Below are 22,271 nucleotides of genomic sequence, written 5' to 3' on the forward strand. Positions count from 1 at the left end.
AGCTGTGTGTGTGTGTGCGTGTATGTGTATGATTTATGACACGCATATTTGCACACAAGCAACAGTGTGTACACATATATACATACATACATAAATACATGCATACTGTCATTCGCATGCTCTGTAGATCGATGCTTGCGTTTAATCGATATACATATGTATGTATTCATTTCGGATTCGTTTTCAGTGCTCGTTCACATGCCGCACACACATGCGCATGCAATCAGCTGTTTTTCACGTCACACGCATTTTTGTCGTCTCACGCACAATTTTTTTAAGCTCCAGACACAGACGCGCCCCCAAAAATACAAGAAACTCAAACAAAAACAAAAAAAAAAAAAAACGAAACATGCGTAGAGGCAGCGACGCAATGTCTGAGATGACGTCACAGCAAACAAGTTCGTGAGAGAGTGCGGTCGCACGCTTCGCATGCCAAAAAGAGCAATACAAGCGCACAGCAACAGCCAACGGTTAACGTTGACGTCGCTGTCTCTGTCGCTGGCGCTGTCGCGGCTGTCTGCCCACTTGTTGCCCACAAAATGACGCACAAAACGCATAAACCAAATGTATGTATATGTTTGCCTGTATGTAGCTGCTGCTGCTGCTGCTGCTGCTGCTGCTGCTGCTATCGTCTGCATACGTGCGTGCGCGCTGGTGTGCGTGAGCGCGTGCGTGTGTGTGTGCTTTGTGTGATTGAACGAGTTTTATATTTATACATATGCGGACATGCATACATACATATGCACGTTTCTATACATATTTATGCTTGTATGCATAAACAGCATTGACATTGAACTTGAACTTGAACGTTGCGTAGCGTTGCGTTGCTTTACGCACCATTCGTTGCTCTTGGCTTGCCATTGTTGTTGCTCTCGCGGCTTCTTATCAACTTGTGCCGTTATCTGATGATAAAAGCGTGAGCGTAAGAAGTAAGAGAACGTGGAAAGGGGGTGGGGCGGGGGGGGGGGGGGGTGGTTGTACAAACATTGCCAATAGTTAAAAGAGTGCGGCACACACGACTGGACTCCCATCAAGGTCGCAATGCAAATTTATGCGCACATGCGAGAGATTTATTTATGCGACGCCTGCGCTGCATTGTTTACAATTCGTAATTAATTTACGGCTGCGGCAGCGGCAGCGGCAGCTGTGACAGCTAATTGCAGGTAGTCGACGGGAACGACGGCGGCGCCACACAATAGCGTCTAAATAATATCCGCCCAATGGTCAGCAGAGAACACAAAATATTCAAAAAACAAAATAAAATAAATAAGAAGAGAATTTGCCAAAGCTAAACTGCTGCAGCGGGCAGCGAGCAGCGCTGCACGCACAAAAGACGCGCCGGAAAGTCGCTCAGTTCGCTTTGCGTCTGTCCGCAATGTCCGCTGCCATTGTCATTGTCTAACAACAATTGCGTGTTGTGTCTGTGGTCAGCAGCGGCTGCCAAAGCCTTTGTGGTCATCCATTTGGTAGCCGGAAGCTCGCAAGACGGCCAGCGACGCGTCGCAGCAGCAGCAGCAGCAGCAGCAGCAGCAGAAGCAGCAGGACAAAACGGAGCAGTGAGACAGACAATCGCAGCACTTGACCCGCCGAAATACCACACACACACACACACACACACACACGCGCGGGCGCACACATGCGAATGTTTAGAGAGACACTTTCAAGGTCAGCAACATGCGATTATCCCACGCTAAGCAAAGGGACAGCAGCAACTCTTCCTCTTGTCGCTGTTGTCCACCAAATAATAATTGAAAATTGAAGCAAAGCATAAACCAAAAATAAATCGAGTGTGGCGAACTGAGCGGTGCGAGGGAGATAGCCTGCATAGGCTATGTCGTGCTGATATTGGTTTGTGTTGTTGCTGTTGTTGCAGTTGTTGCAGTTGTTGTTGCTGTTAACAGTTTGTTGCAAATTGTAAAATGTTGCCAGCAACATAATTTAATTGACGCCGTTATGGGCACGGCCACAGCAACAACAGCAACAACAGCAACAACAACAACAACAACATGCGATCAGATCTTGAACTCGTTACAAGCATTTTGGGCAACGATTTGCAAAGCGAAACCGGAAAGAGAACGTTAACAGTTAATCGCCTCCATGCGAAGGAGTGGAAGTGCAGCACTGTGGGCAGCGCAGAGAAATGAGCGGGTACATGTGGTCTTGGTAAGGGGGGGTGGGGGGTTTCACTGAAACGAAAGGAGTTGGCAAAGTATTCGCACATGCATATGTGGGTTAAGCATGGAGCATGGTTTCCGATATAATGAATAATTAAAGACTTTTCATTTTTGATACCCTGTTCAGGCAGCGAGAAGAGTTTATTAGCTTTCGGCAATAACAGATTTGCTGTACCTTACGATTCCGGCCACTTGTCACTCTACTCGTCTCAGCCACAGTCATAGACTACTCATAAATACTTGGCCACGGCCAGACTCACGCATGCAATTTGCAAGCTGGATATTATTTGCCAAAATCAAAGTTTGACATTCACGGCTCGACTTTGTTTTATTGATACGAGTCACGACTGCAATATAATTGTTTTATACTCGCTTTACATATATTTGAAATATTTCATTTTTATTGCATATGGTTCTTCCTTTTAAATATCTTTTAATTTAATTTATTCCAAGCTCTACAAGTTTCTGTGTATTTTGTTAATTGAACTAATGGAAATAATGGAATACAACAGCTACAACTCTATTTCAAATCAAACTCAAATAATTTATAGCTTAATATAATCGATATGCAGCACTTAAGCTCTTGAGAATCGCATAGAAAGGCGATAAGTGCGCTGTTCACATTGCACTCAATATGTTCAATCGCCAACTTCAAACTGAGACATATGTGTGTGTTTATAAGCATTCATATTTGTTAATCTTCAAAAATTGCACACACTCACACGCACACCATAATTACACACGTATTTTGCCCAATTCAAGAAGACAAAAAAAAGAAAAAAATACATATATATAAACAAATAAATAAAATGTGTCTATATAGAGAGAAAAAACTTATTTAAGCTAGCGTTTAAAAACGCGCCAACGCATGCGCGTTTATTTTCAGTTCCTGTTGCTGACGTCAGTTGTCAAAAGACAACACAATTGTACAAAGTATTGTTGCTGCTTTTGTTGTTCTCGTTGTTGTTGTTGTAGTTGTTGCGGCTGTTGCTGCTGCTGCTGTTGCTGTTGCTGTTGCTGTTACCGGGCCACGCAGCTCGTGTCGCAGCTGACCTTCAAACTGGGTTTTAATTTTGCTGCGCTGCCCGGTTGCGTTTTGCCTTTATTGTTGTTGTTGTTGTTGCTAGTTGCCTGTTGCTGCCGCTTGTTGTTGTTCTTGTTGTTGCTGCTGCTGCTAGAAACTTATAAACGTTGCTTGGCATGGAGACCCGGCTTGGTCTGGCGGCAGCTAACAGATCGCCGCTCACCAACAGTTTGCATCGCTTGTGCAACAATTACTAATTATATACTCAATGCACACACACACACACACACACACATATATATAGATATGTATATATACTATACTAGTATGCATATACTACAAACTAATGCCAGCTGCTGCTGGTTGTTTTAATGAGATACGCTATCTCTCAATGCGCGTCTGTATCGCGGTTTTAGCCGCTTCCCTCTGCCGCCGCCGTCGATAGGTGCGTTTGTGTGTGTGTGTGTGTGTGTGTGTGTGTGTTTATATTTTTAGTTTTTATTGTGCTTAAATATAAAGAAAAGATATAAATCTGTTGAAAATGCGCATAATTATAGCAGCAGCTACAACAACAACACCTGGCCGTAGACCTGGGGCTAAGCTCCAGCCTCAGCGATCGGCGCAGTCGTGACAAGAAAAGTTGTTAATTTTAATTATACATTTTTTTCGTTCTCTCTAATTGTTATTTTTTTTTTTTTCTATTTTGCATTTTTCTGCCTAAACTTTTGTTGCATGCTGGCAATTACAAAACATAATATAAATAATATAATATAAAATATCCATTGTGTAGTGAACCCAATGATTTTTCTATATGTTCAAAACGGAAACAGAACTTTTGGTATAAGTTGAGCCGAACCGGAACTACAGTTTGCCAATGAATCGAATCATTTTTAATCCAAGTCGTAAAGCCAAAACTCAACCGAAACATATTGTGAAAATGGAAAAACGGGTTCACAATTGGAGCCGAAAGGCGAGGCGTTAGTTCGCACCTTTAACCGAATCCTAGCATATTCACAACAAGTGTACAGGACCATTTAATAAGTATAAATACTTTGGAAATATATTTGTGCTGATCTTAACGTTTGTTAAGATGACCAAATTAGCATTTATTTGTATTTTGGTTGCATTGTTTGTGTTCTTCGGGCATATCTACAGTTTTCTTATCAGAACACAGCTGAAAGTCATTCAGAGATAAAGGTTATTTGGAGCTAAAAGCTTTTGTATTTTCCTAAAAGCTGTTACAGCCACGCTCTTGGTATCAATTCCGTTTTATCTTTATTTGACGGAACTCATTTATGCGCACTACTCAAACATATTCACAAGCATATACTCAAAAGTACTCATAACAGTTCTTCTACACTCATGCATACTCTTTTTTGTTTCTGCTTCATACATGTTATTTAATGTTCAGCTCATTGTTAAACTTATTTGTGCACAATACTCATGCATACTCATAAGCATATACTCGAAAATACTCATAAAAGCTTTTCTATACCCACATATACTCGTTTTTATGCATGCTGCAAACATGATATACCCCCAATATTTCCAGCTTCCTGCACATTCCGCTCCATCAATAACTTCCATTGAAACAAATGCAGCAAACACATTTTTGGCCACTAATGGCATATGAGAAAAAAAAAAAATAATAAAAAATGTTAATTGACTTGCGGCCAAATGCCAAAACGAGTCAAAACGCAAATAACTCAACATGAAAGAAAAAAAAATGAATAAAAAGACAAAACACAAAAAAAAAAAAAAACGCAGAGAATTGCGAGTGTGTTGTAAATTAACAATTATTGGTTATTAACATGACAATTTTATACCATTTTAATGCATACTCTAGCGACAGCAACAACAGCAACAGGAACAACAACAACAGCAACAACAACAACAACAACAACAAATGTCGGCAAGTCGCATTTGAAGGCATTTAATTGAATGCGTGAATTGCTTTTGTTGATTGCAGCCAGCCGTCATCGTTAGATTCCAGTTCTCGCTGTTGTTGCTGTTGCTCGTAGCTGCTCATAGTTGTTTGCAATTGTTGCTTGTAGTTGTTGCCTTAGGTTGCATAGTTGGCCGCGTGAAAACGTGACGTTTGAGAGCTGCACAGATTAACAGAGATTCGAATGTAAAGAAAAGGCAACAACAAAAAAACCCGCAACAACAACAAAATAAGCCCAACAATAACAACAACAACAACAACAACAGCAAAACTGCACACAGCGAACGTTTTGAATATTTTTGTATAATTTTCCAATTTAAATTAACAGTGTTATTGTTGTTGTTGTTGCTGTAGCGGCTGCTGCTGCTGCTGTCGATTTTTTCCCAGGCCAAAAAAAAAAGTGCCGGCAGCAATATGCGTTATTTGTTGTTGTTGTTGTGGAATGCATTGATATGCAGTTGTGTTGTGTTTCTTTTTTTTTCCTGTTGTTGCCATTGTTTTATTGTAAACGCTAGAAATTGTAAAAAAAGGCAGCCTGTTGCTGTGGCTGTTGTTGTTGTTGTTGTTGCTGTTGCTGTTGCTGTTGCTGCTGCGGTGCCTGCAATAATATGGTAATGTAATCAATTGATTGCTAATTGATAATTATGGCAGCCAGTTGAGTAATGCCCGAGCTAATCAAATCGTGTAATCGAAATTTGAGCTGGCAAATGGAACGCAACAGCATTTTTTGAGAGAGCATTTCGACGTGCCAGCAAATCGAATGTGTGTGTGTGTGTGTGCGGAACGGCGTGAAAGTGGCACAAAAAACAATGCGAGCGCAGTTATAATATTAATTGCTACGTTTGGGAAGTGGAACATAGGCAGTGAAGTAGTCTCTCGCTCGCTGACTGTTTTTTATTACCTATGTAAAAGTGTTCCAATTCAGCTTATTTGATTCGAAAAGATTATATTTCAAGAGCAGCTGCATATGATATGAATTTACTATACCAAAAATTTAACAAATGATTGCTACGTTTGGCATGGAACAGTCGCAGATGTTGGCTGAAACATATCTAAATATTCTTGCGTATAAGTTGGACCGTTTATGCTGTTCCTTTCCATTTAATTTTAAGCCAATTTATACAGTTTTGCACTTAATGTCGTTTTTATGGCCTTTCAATTTACTTTTAATCAATTCATACATTATATAGCGTTTCATTTCATTTCCGTCGAATTAATTCTCTTTTTTAACTTCATCCATTTTATATGATGTTTCATTTCATTTCCAGCTTTTAAAGACGTTTCATTCCGTTGCGTTTCTAATAAATGAACACCCTTTTTCACTTTTCTTACAAACTTGTTCTATGGTGTTCCATTCCAGTTCGTTTCCATTCACCTCGTACTTTTTATTTGCTTATACTAAATCTCCATTACTGTTCTCTTTCTTTCAATTCGTTGAAATCAATTTAGTTGAAATTCGTATATGGTGTTTCGGTCCGTTTCATATTCATTAAATTATGCCTTTCTTTTTATTCAAACTTATAACTTTTTTCAAATAAATTTATTCTTATTTGTAATCAAGCTTTTTCAATGGTGTTCCAATTCATCTAATTCCCATTCACTCTTCATTCCATTTCAATTCTACATATATTCTTGTTACTCAATTCCAGTGCAATGGCTTAAATTGTTTCCGTTGTTCCACTTCCGCTCGTTGCCAGCAGCGACGTGTTGTGAGTCACATTTGAGCTGGCAAGTCTTGCGGTGAATGTTGTAGATCGTTTACCATTTGTCAAATTACATTTGTGCGACTAATTATCTAATTTGATATATATACTTATGGATAAATATTTGCTTGAATATATATTGCATTTGCGGCCTGTCAGGTCGCATTAGCGATACGGAACGTGGCCAATGCGAAATAAGCGAATGGCAATTGTCGAACGTGGCGCATGCGCAATATTAGCATTACGCATACGCAATGTGGCCCGCAACTGGCAACTGGCAACTGGCAACGGGCAATTGCTTTATAATTGCCACCCACGTAATTGTGTTGTTGTTGCTCTACATAATGCCAGATGCCAGATAATAATAATGAGCATGTTTCCTTTGAGTTGCTGAGGCTGCGGCTGCAATTTGTTCGACTTGTTAACATCAAATTGCAATTAACTGCATATTGTTGTTGTTGAAGTTGTTGTTGTTGTTGTTGTTGTTGTTATTTGTTGTTCCTATTTTTTGTTTTCGTCAATTAATTAATTTACTTTTTTTAACTTATTTTTCACTATTAATATTGTAGCTAAACGGTATTTTTTGTTTTTTTCTTATAATTATGCAAATGAAGTGATTCAGTTGGTGTATTTTCGGGCGTGGCTGCCGCAGGCTGCACTAGCATATGTATATGTATATATATATATATAGAAAAGCAAAGCGAAGCTGCTAAACGTTATATTATAGATATGCTACAGCTTGGAATTGCCAAAGTAAAAATATACTTATGTATGTTAAGTATAGCATACTATATACTAAATATCACAAATATACTTTATATCATACATAAACTGTATCAAATATATATCTTTTTAAATATTCTAGATCAGCCTGAATAGTCGTCTCTCTCTATACATGTCCGCCTGTTGTGCCTGAGATGTCAGTTCAAGCTTAGGTTCGAATAGATTCTCAGAGATATCTTAACAAGACTCTTTAATATATTTCAAATAAATTTCATATTCATATTGCCCACTTTATTATCAAATGTCGAATGTTATCTAACAGACAGACGGATCTGCATTTGCAACTCTTTGAATAAATAAATATATTCTTAATTCGAACGGCAAACTGACTCGAGCTAGCATTTTCCCTCGAACTGACTATTAATTTCCATAGAATATAAATAAATAAATATAGATTTTGAGCATAACTCGCCAATTTAAAGAGCTCGCTCCACAAACTTGTTATATACAGTCTCCTAGAGTTAGCACACTTGACAAATATTGCACTTTTTGATACCTTCAAGCAATTCCCTTGAAAATAGTAAACTTTTTTGATTCCTCCACCGATTTCCACGAACATTTTCTCTGGTTTACTTAAATCTTTTTAGTAGCAAAATTCTGACCTAAACAAATTCATGATTAAAATTATTATTGTAATTAATATTTATAGCAGCTCTCACAGCTGGGCCAGGTCCTCTCTGGTCACTTGGCTGTGTTGCAGCTAAAAGTGTTTTCCTGCCCAGCTGTTTTATGTTTTGTCAATCTTTTGTCCTTTGCTCGGTTTCGTTATTGACTGCAATTTGGCAGACTTTGCAGGCGCTTAATAACAGCAATTGCCCAGCCGCTCCACGCCTCCTGCTGCCTTTCCCCACCTCCCTCTAGCCTGTTCCACATCCTTGCATTTGCAGCCATAAAGCACTCAGTTGCTGCTGCTGCTGCTGCTGCTTATCAATGACAAGCAACAATTAGCAGCAACAACAGCAACAACAAAAGCAACATATCTTGACGGCAAATATGCGTTATTTCTATTATTATTATTTGAGTTTTTTATTCATTTTTTTGCGATATGAAAATTGTTGCATTTTTTGACATTTTACTTGATTTTCGCCAGGCAGGCAATTTGTTTTGTTGTAGCTGCAATTGTTGTTTGTTGCACTCGATGTTGCCGTTGTTTTTGTTGTTGTCCGACATATGTTGCAAGTTGTTGCAGCTGCCAATAGAGGCGGCCACGCCATGTTGCTGTTGTTGCTGTTGTTGTTGCTGGCGGCTTGTCAAAAAAAAAAAAAGTGTTGGCAAGACTTACGAGCTGCTGTTGTTGCTGTTAAGTGTTTGCATATATGCATTTTGACAAGAGCAGCAACAAGAAGCATGTGTGGCATGTTGTTGAACATGCTGTTCTGCTGCCACGCCCATACGAACTGTATTCTATTTGTGCTGCCCACAGAGCCAATGCAAATTGACTCTGGCAACAGGAGCAGAGCAGAGCAGAGCAGAGGATTATTCCAACTCAATCAGCTCTTAGACAGCCAACAAATCAGCTTAAGACAACATTCCCCCCCGACAAGAGCACAATGCGTATTTAGAAAGAGGAGCCAGCGGGAGAGAAAGAGAGGAAGAGAGAGAGAGTGTGGGAGAGAGTGAGCGAAAAACAAGTCAACTGCAAATATTTGCAAGAGTTTTTCACACAATTTTTTCGAGTCGAGTTACCCCCAAAAGTCATTGAAAGTCATTTGCCAACAATTCCGACGAGCCGCAGCGCGCAACGGGGGGCAAGCAGGCAGCAGGCAGCAGGCAGCAGGGGGTCACCTGCACCACCCGACAAACGAGCGTTGGTCAGTGACTCCCTTTTGTAGTGGCTCCCGACAGTTTGCCAACGACATTTGTTACACTTTGTTTGCCTCTGGGCAACACATCCGCACATCCGTGCAGTGCCTGCTCCTGATGCAAAGAAAAAAAATTCACAATGGAGAGCGGGTGGTTGGTGCGACTCCTCTCCAAATCGCATCAAATATCAACCGAGCATACGTTAAATGCTTCAAATTGAGTTAAAGTGCCGCCGCCGTTTGGCATTGAGACCGAATGGCCGCAGCAACCGAGGCAAAGCCGGGCGCGGCGGGGTGCTGCGGTGCGGTGCGGTATATCACAAAAGCCTGCGGCTGTGCGGGCAGCAAAAACTACAGCACACACACACACACACACGCACACTCATGCATATGAGCAAACATGCATGTGCATAGAACTATGACCAGCAATAGCCAAGGATATTTAGTCGTTGCGAGGGCTAGACAAATAGTTGTACCGTGCTCGCTCGCTAAGAAACGCTTGCAAGAAAAATGTAATTTCTGACATGCATGTAGAAAGGCATTCCTGATACTACAAAATAATATATATAGGAAAATATATATATACATACATATAGCCTTCATCAGTCGAGTCGATCTAGCCATGTTCGTCCGTTCGACCGTCCGTCTGCTCTCGGCTACAAGTTTCACAGAACACACAGCTAAAGTTTACTGAAGAGCATCGATAACTTTGCTCAATTAGCATAAAATCGATAAATATCGATTTGGAAAACCTGTTTTTTGATTTTTTGGTACCATACCATATAGGGTAGTCAAAATGTTGGAAAAAACAGCCTACAGTGTTTTTGAAAGATTTATTAAATTAAAATAAAAACGTTTTCATTTGAAGGTTTGACAGCGTTTTTCTATTTAGAAATTTTTTGAGTGCCCTTTTTTCTTTTTGATTTCAAAGTCCGTTAGTTCCTCAGCAATTATTTTGGTAAACTCTTGTCGTTGAATTGTTAATTATATTTGTAATATTTGTTATTTTTCTTTGCGTTGCTCGAACAGGGTATGTGGCAGTCGTGAATCTGATCAATTGTTTGCGAATACTTTGGCAAACTTTAAGGCCAGCCCGTTTGTTGGTTTGCGCGTGTTTAGACTCCAGGACATGCGGCGCCCTGTCGTCAGCTACGATTCTGCTCTCTGTTACTCTTCCTCCCCCCACTCTTTCCTCTTGCTCTATCGGTCGCTCTATCCCTCGCACAGTTGCTGTCCTGCTGGTTATCCTTTGGACTCGGGTTTTTTGCTGGCGCACGCTTCTGTATTTTTTATTTGTCGCATTGACTTTGGCATGTCCTGGCCAACTGCCCGGCTGGCTTAATGTCCTGGCTGGTGTCTGTGGCGCTGGGCTGGCTGTCATCATTGGCTCGTTCATCGACACTTTGCTTTTTAATCAATTTAACAATTTTTTGTCGCTCTTCGGACGGTTGTGAAGGCGCCTGCAGCGTCAAAACTGAGCTCGTTATCAACAACAACAACAACAACGACAACAACGACAACAAAAATAACAACAAAGAGTGGCTGCAAGGATATGCAAAAGTAATTGACAGCTTCGGCCAGGACTTCTTCTGCTTCTGCTGCCTCGAGTTGCTTTAGCATTTCAATTCCTTGCTTTATTGGCTTTTAGAAATGTTGACATTTGTCCGAGTGTGTGTGCGTGCATGTGTGTGTGCGCGTGTCTGTGTGTGTACATTTGCTAATTAGTTTGCCAAAGCGATAACAACAACAGCAACACTTGCATATGCCAAGGATTTATTCAAAGTCACATAGAGCTAAGCATCGCTCAGTTTCAATTTCATTTTCTGGATATTTTCTTGCTATTTTTTTTGCGAATCTTTGTTTTTCTTTTCTTTTTGTTTCTTTTTCTCTCTTGTAATTTCGTCTGCCTTAGGCAATATTTGTTGACTGCAAAGTCTGTCTAAAAAGGAAATGAATTCATCCGATAGTTAACTTCTTGTTCTTGTTGTTGTTGTTGTCTGTGCGGCTAATGAAGTTGACTTGCCAGCCGAAAAAGAAAAAAAAATAAAGAGCAAAAGTATTGGCAAACATATTGAAAAGGCGTTTGGGCCTTGTCAACCGAATTCAGCTTCAGCTACCATTTGAGCTGTAGATGCAGGGAAAGGGCTTGCACTGGCTAGTTATACGCTGGATATATGATTAGCTGGCGCATACCATTTGATAAGTGCATACAAATCCCATTAATACCTAATCAAGTAACTGAGAGTGCAGAGCCCCAGGCGAAGGCCAACAACAAGGCTGGCCTAAGCACTTGACCTGGCTTTAAAGTGATTCCTTGCGAAAATTGTTTATCAATACAGGTGCTGCCTATAGAGTTGGGTGATATTGTTATTCGCAGTTGATAAGAATGCACTCAGAGATAGAAGACAGGTGTGGGATTGATAGCTTGATAGAAAGATAAATGTTTTCAATACAATTTTCTTTTGATTTTTAATTATTAAGAGGATTTTTTCAAGCCAAAGATGATATAATAGCCAACAAATTGATCGAAGCTATGCAAAGTTTCAAGACGATGACGTTTAAAGTTAAGGAGAGGAAGAGAGACAAAGGGAGAGGGAGCGAGGAGCAATATAGCGAGAGAGATAGATAAATAGAAAGCATATGAGACCGAGAGAGATGGGGAACAAGAGAAAGAGAAAGTATTAGAGAGAGGGAGAAAGAGTGAGAGTGTCAGAGAGAGAGATAGCGAGAGATATACAAAAAAAAGGGTATGTGACTAGTTTTATAGAAACACGAAGCCTTGACTCTGATTTTGATTGTTATTTAAATAAAATGGACTAAATAATACACTATTTACGCTCTTTAAATATCAGGGTAAGAACTCGGCTGGCCGCTTTCAGCTAGAAAATTAATAAAATCCGTTTTGTATCGCAGCAACAATTCTTGTCGCTGTCAGGCCTAAACGTGGCCTAATGAGCAACTTTGGCTGTCTGCTGTTAGCCAAGTGTCAGACAGAGAGAGAGAGAGAGAGAAAGATTAAGAGAAAGAGAGACAGAGAGGGAGCGCGAGAATTACTTGGCTAAGTGTTCTTGGGTGAGCACTTGCTGTGCCAATCACTGGCAATATCAGTGTCAATTGTTGTCGTTGTCGTTGTTGCTGCTGCTGTTGTCAGCGGACTGCAAGTGCATAATAAACGCATTATAATTGAACAATTTACCAGTTTTTCTATACGACAAGAAATTACATACATTCAAAATAACTTTATCAGCTTAAACATCAAAAGGTAGCAGCAACCACTTGGCTACAGGTTGTTGTTGTTGCTGTTCGTTGCGGCAGCAGCAACGCAGTTAAATATTTTCCGCTTAATTTAACAGGAATTTCAATTGACAGACGTGCGCAAAATGTTGCAGCGGCCGCGGTAGCTGTTGTTGCTGTTGCTGCAGTTGTTGTTGTTGTTGTTGTTGTTGTAGTTGTTGTTGTTGCTGGCTGCCTGGCAACGCATGATTTATGCACTCACTTACACACACACACACGCACACACGCACACACATGTAACCACACGAAGCGCAGCCACGTGGCAGACGGAGGCTGGGGCGCAGTCAATTTCTATTAGGCGCTGACCTTGTCAACATTGTTGCCAGCAACAAACGCGGCCACGCCAGCAACATGCAGCGACGCCGGCAGCGCTGTCGCGTTAAGCGCCGCTGCGGCGCGCGCTAAGTTGACAATTTACTGACAAATGTGTAAATTGCATTTGATCGTGTTGTTGTCGTTGCTGTTGTGGCTGCTTCGTTAATTTATGCGGCTGGCATTACGAGAGGCCTACAACGCCAACAGCGGCAGCAACTGCGACGCCAACGCCAACGCCAACGTCAACTTTAGCAGCAACAGCGACCTTGATCGCAACATTGCGACAGCTTCCGCATTTTACAGTTTCCAGTTGCAGTTGCAGTTGCATTTGCCGTTGCTCGTTAACAGTGCTGCCAACTGGCTGGAAAACGTAATGCATGGGCAGCACTCGTTGAAATTAATTCAAATAATCGAGGCAATTGTGAATATATATGCACAGAATTGATTGCCACAGCTGACTTGAGTTAATAATATGTAGATATTATATGCTATGGGATAATAATAGAAATAACACTTAATACGGACTTAATTAATAAGCCAGAAATATGGGGCATAGGAGCAAGTTCTTTTCCACTGGAAATATACAAGTTCTACTATGAACTAGTTTTCCTTTCATCATATTCTTTAGACTTGAACCCCTGTGTCTATTATGTAATTCCTTACTTAAGGATAACACTAAAACGATTTTAATCGAGAATTCGATTGCTTGGCACCCAACAGGATTTATTTGGGCATAATGGCTAAAAGTTATGTAAAATAATATATATTTATTCGATAACAAATCCTGTTGGATTTTTTTATTATTTATTATAGCCCCCAATATTAGCATGAAAGTGCACTCACCTTATGGGCTCTGATGGATGGGCCCCCTGAACAAGCTAATGTAACGTCCACCAGGCTCCCGTCCTGTAATAATTGACTAAACACCCCTAACAGGTTGGATTGATGATTGTTCCACCTCAAGCAGTATTGCTCACTGCCCATGTCGGTGACAGCTTACGCTGCTGCAAATAGACAAAAGAAATGAAACAATGTTAATATATATTATATGAGTAAACGTAATAAAGAATATACATAGAGAAAATAGGCAGGATATGAATAAATCTTCTTTAGATACGTGCTACATCTAAGCAAAGAATCGATATAAGAGATGAAAAATGGAGTACGCATAAATAAAATATTGTAAAATATAATTCAAAGAGAAAATTAAAGAACTTAGTTCTTATTGCCCTTTTCTCGCAGTGCATATTCTATTTTAATATTAAAACTGTACATATAAGTTTTTAGCTATCAGACAAAAATGGCTTAAGATATTTCATTAAAAATTTTAAGGGGTTTGCCTTTACTACTCATGTTTTTATAATGAGTTCTCAACTTTTATATTTTCTTGTTATTGCTATCGATTAGTATTGACATCGAAATTCGTCAGCCACAAATTATATTATGTAAAATATTTTGAGCACATTTTTATTTTACATTTTACCATTTCATTAAAAGCTTGACATTCTTAATTTTTTCGTTTAATCGTTTTTGTTATCGATAAATATTGACATCAAAATTGATGGGGCACAAAATATAATAATAATAATAATAATAATATATATAAATTATGCTTAAAATTTTTGTTGAACATCCCTTTTTTTTCAATCTTTTCGTTTTCGATAAGTATCCAAAAAATGGAAAGAATAATTTGCGAACTTAGTTTTACTGTTTCCATAAAGAGTTGATTCTTTTACATTTCTGTTTATATTACGTCTTTTTTTTCGAATAAAACTGTTTTCATTAAGCGTTTAGCATTCTTAATTTTTCAATTTAATTGTTATCGTTATCGATAGACATCAACATGAAAAAGCATAGCGCACAATTTGAGCGAGGCATGAGAACAATTTCTTAATTTAACGTTCCAGCGTTTGCTAATTGAAGACATTGCGTAATATTTGCACACACTCACTCACACACACACACACACATACACACACACACACACACAGAGCCACACAAACATGCATACTCATATCTTATAGCTGCACACTTCGTATCTCTATTGGTAATTAATGGCAAAGCGTGTGGCTGCATTCGCGGCAGCCGCAGCCGCCTGCAAATTAAAAACGGTCAGGGTTCAAAAATGTCACTGACAGCTTCTTGACAGGCAGGTGGACTGCAACTGGCTAAGAGAGGGCGGCCGAAGCTTGCTGGGGCGGGGCGGGGCTGCGGTTGGTGTACTGAGGGCGTGGTATTGCCACAGACCGGCTTGACTTGCAATTTTATTCAGCGCCGCACAGCAAAATATAAAATATTACAAAGAAAAAACACACACAAAATAGGCATAACTCGGCGTCAAATTCGTTTTTTCTCTCTTGTGTATATTTAGGCAACCAAATTTGCTTCAATGGCCACAAATTTGAATGCTCAATAAGACGCTTGGCAAATAAAATTAAATTAAATAATTAGATAAATATATATAGTAATAAATATAGTATACTTATATTTTATACATTACATATTATATGTATATTGTAATTTAATCTACATATATTTTTAAATATAATTAAAAGGACTTAAAGGTCGATTTTTATAGAGACAAATATATTTCACAAGCTCTTTCTCATCTTTTGAAATAACTCTAACAACTCTAACAAAATTGTTGCAGATAGTACATCCACCATCAGACTAAGACTGGCATTCAACTAAAACTGCCGGTAGATAGACAATACGTGAAGTACTTAGTTGGCAAACAATGCGAAACAAAGGCAACAATATATTAATTATTATTGTAAATAGATAAATTATATATAAAATATTGTACTGAGTGAAAGTATATTCACATAAATAGGCTGCTGAGAATTTTCAAGAGCTCTTATTGATTTTGTTTAAGATCAATTTTAGGCATGGCAAAATTGAAGGCTTCGTTAAGTCAAAGCAATAAATTCGATTCAAATTCATTCGTTGGCCGTCAGCTAAACGCATGATATTCAAGCAATCAGCGAAGCAAAAATTAGAAAGAGACCAGCAACAACAGCGACAGCAACAAGTACAACAAAAACAGTAATAACAACAAGAACAATAAACATTTCCGGCAGTTGCGAGTGTTTGATAGCTGTCTGTCGCAGTTGTTGCTGCTGTTGTTGTTGTTGTTGTTGTTGTTGCTGCTGTTGTTGTTGCTGTTGCACTCAGCCAGCAACAACATTCATTGGCGCAGCAGCAGCAGCAACAGCAGCGCAAATAATAACGAACCAATAAACTGTGAATTTATTTCAACAAATAAAACTTTGATTTATTGCGCTACGCACACAGCATGCAACGAGGTGCATGAGTGTGTGTAAGTGTGTGTGTGTGTGTGTGCGTGTATCTGGTTAAGTAAAAACATTAACGGCGCACACACACGATAGAAATGCTGGCAAACAGCAGAAGTGGATTGGCCCCAGAGATATTGCCACAGATAACGACAGAAGCAACGATCGAGAATATCGCAAAAAGATCGAGAAGAGATCGAGAGAGAGAGAGAGAGAGAGAGGGAGAGGGGTAGGGAGGCCCGGTTACGAACGTATCGTAAATGTTAAATAGGCGAAAAGTCGTGCGAACTTTTACCAGGCCAGACCCAGAGCCAACCAGTTAAATATCAATTTGTGGCCAAACAACAATGCGAAATGTTGCTGCCGAGAAGTTATGGCCGGGGCTAGCAGCAGCAGCAGCAGCAGCAGCAGCAACAACAGCAGCAGCAACACGCAATGGCCAAAGGTCGCGGCAAGACGCAAATTAAATTTGCATGCAGCAGCGACAGCCAGCAACAGCTGAGCAACAACAACAGGTCGTCACTTAATTAAGAAAAGTTGCTAGCGTCCATGTTGCTGCTGGCATAGAGGGCAATGTTGCTGGCGTGCCAGGTTGCTGCTGCTGTTGCTGTTGCTGCTGCCCACGCATGATTTTTGAATTAGCGCGCTGTGTAACAGCAACTAATATAATTGACAGTCGCTGCTGCTGCTGCTGCTATTGCCTACGTGTTCTGTTGCAGGCATCAAGCACTGCACTGCATGCTAAGTAGCTGCTGCCGCTGTCGCTGTGTGGCAGAGAGAGAAAGCGGCATTTTACATTTGCCTGCACTGTGTGCTGCATGCAATTTGGGTCTGTTAATTGTTGTTGCTGCCGCTGCCGCGATTTATGCCGCTTGCATGCTAATTATGAATGCCAGCAACATGTTGCTGTCGTTGCTCCTGCTGTTGCTGCTCAGCTGATAACTAAATCAGTCAAAGACGGCGACCGTTAATTGCGCAGAAGAACTGAAAAAAAATAGCACAAGAAACAGCAACCTATTGAGTTTTCATGCAACTTAATGAGCAACAGGAGCAACAGGCAGGCAGGCAGCGTAAGACAGGCAGCAGCAACAATTGCTGCTGTGCCTCCCATTGCGCACAGTTTGGGCCAGGGCCTGCCAACTGCTGCTGCTGCTGCCGCTGGTGCTGGTGCATCTTCTTCATTTGACGGCACGATTCAAAAAGTTTTCAATTAAGACGCCGTTGCCGCTGCCGTTGCAGTTGCCGCAGTTCCAGAATTGTTGCTGCTGCTGTTGTTGCGGTTGCAGCCGTGGCCGGTGCCTTAAAACCTCATTAATATTGAAATTTGTTCGTGTGCATGAGTTATTAGCAATTTTCTAATTAAGCGCCGCTGACGAGAAGCAGCTTAGAAGCTTCTCCACTCCCTAGCCATGCCGCCCCACCGCCACACACACACACACACACACACACACAGACACAAAAACACACACACAATTTCCAATCGAGAGGCCGCCTCCGTGTGGAGTAGCTGACTCATGCTTGGGCGATCACATGTGAATTTGAATTTGAATGGCGCCGCTGGACCGCTGCACCACTCGCTGCACTTGTCACACCCACAGCACGCGGCACCCAGCGGCTCTCCCAGTGGCTTCTCCACAAAGGCGCCGCCATCGAAGTTTTTGCAGCGCTGATTTATTTATTTATAAGCGTAATTGCCAGCCGACTTATTAGTGGGCCACATAAATTTTCAGCGTCAAGCGCCGCCCGTTGGGCGTGGCATTGTGTTAAAACGCACATAGCCGAGTTCAGCTACTAACGTTTAAAGCCTTTTCCATTTGGCATTTTTCTAAAGTTGAGCACATGAGTAGTTTATTTATTTGCCAAAATTGTGGAGTTAAAATCTAAAGGTAAAAAAAATATATAGAAGCTGCAAAATAACGAATTCCTTCCTTAAGGGAGCTTTAAGTGAGCTTGGCGTTAGCTTTAAGTGCCCTTTAAGGAAGGTTTGCGTGATCTTTAAGTGTCCTTAAAAAAAGCTTCAAGTTAAATTTAAATGAGCCTTATAGATGCCTTGAGTGTGCGGCAAGTGAGCTTTAAGTGCGCTTTAAAGAAGCTTTAAGCGAGCGTTAAGTTCGATTTAATGAAACATTGAGCTTTAAGCGAACGCTAAAGCAGCTTCGAGTGAGCATTTTGATGGGTATATTGCGTGAGCTTTAAGTAAGCTTTGGATGATCGTTGGGTAAGCTTTTAGCTAGATTTAATCAAATTTTAAAGAAACTTTGGACGAGCCTTAAGCGAGATTTGAAGAATCTTTAAGTGCTATTAAAAATTGATTTAAAGCTTTAGGTGAGGCTAAAGCGAAATTCAAAGAAGCTTGAAGTGAGACTTAAATCAAAAATGATATGAATTGGATTGCGTGTAACGGCTAACATAAGCAAAAAATACCTAAATTAAATAAATGTCCGATTGTTGATGTTGAATGTTAAATAGTTTTGCAACACTGTTAATTGCGTTGTCAATGAGAGCTGCTTGAAATTCTCATCAAATTAAGGGTTTGCATAAGGCGAACAGGCGTTGATCGCCGAGTCTGCTGACGATCGAAATGGCTATAATTTAATTGTATATATATTCTGTTGGAGGCTTTATTATGTGTATAATTTTATGTATATATCTTTTTAATACTTTAGTTTTGTAGTTAATAAATAAAACAAATTCTACGGCTGACTTGTTTAGCTTTGTGTGTGTATCTTTTGGAGCTAACAGCAGGCAACAAGCAGCTATTGTGGTCAATCGCTCGATGACGATCTGCAAGACCCACACAAAGATGCCAGCGGCACCGTCAGTGCCACGAGACAGTGACATTGTCGGCGGGCGGGCGGGCGGTCAGGCAGAGCAGCAGCAGCAGCAGACACTTGACTGATGATGCCAAGTGGTTGCAGCAGCAGCAGCAGCAACGCTTCTTCCACTGTTGCAGGTGTATGGGGCTGAAGGGCAGCTGGGTGCGCGCAGCCAGAAGAGGGGGGCGATGCATATATATGTTTATTTGTATGTATATATGCGTGTGAGTACGCCTACGTGCGGTCCAAAACGATGGCGGCACATTTTAAATCAAAAAGAAGGGCGCACGACGCAGTTGTTGCTGCTGTTGTTGTTGTTGCCGCGCCTTGCGAGCTGCTTTGCCACGTCGATTATTAATTGCAACATGCAGCAGTTGCATTTTGCCGCTACAGCGCGGCAACGCTCTAGACGCTGCATGAGAAACAGTTGCAATTTTTGTTTCGTTTCAACATTGCCGCCGCATTGCGATTATCATAATGCTGCCTGCGTTGCAGTTGTTGTTGTTGCTGTGCTTGTTGTAGTTTTTCGTTGTTGTTGTTGTTGCTGCTGCTGTTGCTGTTGCTGTTGTGCCGTTGTCGATGTGAATGATGATTATTTTGATAAGTTGCGCAACATGTTGCAAGGCACGCTGCATATTATTGTGATCAAAGGCTCTCCTGGCATGTTAATTGCTCTCGCTCTTGCCCCAGCAACAATGTTGCCAAGGTGTTGCCACGCTGTCGCTCCAAATTGCCGCTTGTCACTGGCTGCCTGCCGCACGGAAGTTGCTGGCCAACAGCAATAGGAGCAGTAGCAGCAGCAACTGCAACTGCAACAACGACTATGATTATAAACGCGTTATTGATTTATTAATGCGTTGTCTAAGCTGGTGAAAGGATTTCGCTTTGGGTGCTGCTCATAAATTTAAACTGCAAAGCATTTAAACTGCTGCTTCCTGCGTAGCTTTCTATTGTTGCCACTCGCTCCAACTGCTGTTGCTGTTGCTGATTGTTGTTGCTGCTGCTGCGTGGCGGGTTCAAAGTGGCAAGCGTTGCCGCAATTCTCTCTATGCGACTGGGCAGCTGCCACACGCCCACGCGCTGGACAGTTATATACGAGCAAAAAGAAAAAGCAACAAAAAAAGGGCGCGCGCTTGCAACATGCTGCACACACAAAAAATGCAAAATTATTACCCAAAATGATTAGCTAGGGTGTGTAGTGTGTGCGTGTGTGTGTGTGTGTTGCTGCTTAGCTGCTTTAAGCTACAATTGCCATATTTAAATGCAACTGCTGCTCGCTGCTGTTGCTGTTGCTGTTGCTGTAGTTGCCGTTGCTGCTGCTGTTGCTGCCACCTACAATATGTATGGCTTTGGTGTCGCCTTTGTGGCACGAACATGACTTTTGGTGGCGCATGCGTGTTGCCCGGCAGTTTGTTGCCATTGCTGCTGCTGCTGCTGTTGTTGCTGCTGCTGTTGTTGTTGTGGCTGCTGCGCCTGTTACGCTGATTTACTGGCCAGTTGCTGCAGATAAGCTATAGACAAACAATGCAGTTTGCATTTTTATACACACAATTTGCAGTTATTTGTGGTCAGACGATAAGCAGCAGCAACAGCGGCAGCAGCAACAACAAGTGCATGTTGCTGGCGTGCAGCAGCAATTTTATTGACATATAGCTGCCATGAGGGGTCAGCAATCGAAATGCAATTAAATTAGACGTACAATAATAATACAAAACTGGAGCAACAACTACAACAGCAGCAACGAAAACATGCAGCAGCGGCCAGCCTTGGGCCAAAGACGATTGCTGTGTATGTTGTTGTCTTTTTTGTTGTTGCTATTGCTGGTGCTGTTGCTGTTGCTGTTGTGTTTTTCGGGCACTAGATTTATATTATTAGCCAATTGTTGCCATGATGAAACGGCAGAAATGCTGTATTTGCAGTTGTTGTTGTTGTTGTTGTTGCTGTTTTTTGCGTGCCGAATGCAAAGCATCAAAAGAAAACGTCGGTTCTTTTTTTGTTGCTACTGCTGTTGTTGCTGCTGTTGTTGTTGTCGTTTGCTGCTGTTGTCGCCGTGCGCGCATTGCGAAATGATCGTTTTCAATTTTCATATAAACATTTGTTGCTGTTGTTGCCTTCACCTCGTTGAGGCCGCAAATCGTTGCACGTTGCCGTTGCAATTATTTGCTGCCATTGCGCGCATTGCGCAAATCGTCAGCGACTGCAGCAACAGCAGCAGCAGCAGCAGCAGCAGCAACAGCAACAGCAACAGCAGCAGCAACTGTGACAGCTACGTGCCAAGACCACCCCAATAGTCATTAAACTTTAATAAGCTAGGGATCGTTGCGGTTCTTGTTGTCGTTTATTATTGCTGTTGTTGTAGCAAACGGTTTTGACACCGCAGCAACACGCAGCTGCAATCTGTAAATGCTGTTGTTGTTGTTGTTGCTGCTGCTGTTGTTATTGCTTTTGTTGTTGTTGTTGCTGAGCCGCTGGCTTGTCAACTGAGCAGCAATCGCTATGGGCTTATAAAGCGGCTTGGCTAATGCACAGGATTAACACAAATTGCAACTCAAAACTAGGCTAGTAGGCAGCAGCGAATTAAATACCAAGTGATCCAATAAAATACCATATGCTGATTTGGGTCACTTAAAATAACAACAATACTCAATGCCAAAAGTAAGCTTACTAATATGTCATACAAATTTTATTTTTGTATGAATTAAAGTACTAAATGTTATAAAACTAATATTTAAAAGGTATAATAATACCGAAAAAATACCTTTATACCTTTAATACGTATGTTATATTAACCAAACAACATACAACACTAAAATACGTGAATTGTTTATTATTGCAAACTATTTCCAATTGAAATTCTTATTTTAATTTGAAGACTTAGTCTTAAATTTTTTGCATAAAAATAAAAAAATACTAGTTTCTGCGGAAAGAGAACATTTTTGCGCTGCTCGCTAGACTTTAACTGCAGCCAAAAGATCCATCAAAATTAGACAGGCGCAGCAGCAGCAGCTGGATGCTCCACTTGTACAACTGGACAAGCGTTCGTCTACAACAACAAAAACAACAACTACAACAACAACAGGAGCAATAGCAACCGCCAGGAAGCCGTTTAAATGTTAGCAAGA

The 22,271-nt window shown here is 40.9% G+C and overlaps 1 protein-coding gene across 13 annotated transcripts in view; it reads right to left on the reverse strand.

Annotated features, from left to right (window-relative positions):
- mamo (maternal gene required for meiosis) overlaps nt 1-22,271 on the reverse strand; it is a 185,282-nt gene that overhangs the window by 48,723 nt on the left and 114,288 nt on the right. For all 13 annotated transcript variants that reach the window (XM_070211302.1, XM_070211304.1, XM_070211301.1 and 10 more), the window contains one exon: nt 13,884-14,044. In XM_070211302.1, the coding sequence (XP_070067403.1) occupies nt 13,884-14,024 (141 nt within the window). In that variant the 5' untranslated portion in view covers nt 14,025-14,044. The remainder of the gene's footprint in view (nt 1-13,883; nt 14,045-22,271) is intronic.

This window comes from Drosophila virilis, chromosome X (genome assembly GCF_030788295.1).
Source record: "Drosophila virilis strain 15010-1051.87 chromosome X, Dvir_AGI_RSII-ME, whole genome shotgun sequence".
Taxonomy (NCBI): Eukaryota; Metazoa; Arthropoda; class Insecta; order Diptera; family Drosophilidae; genus Drosophila; species Drosophila virilis.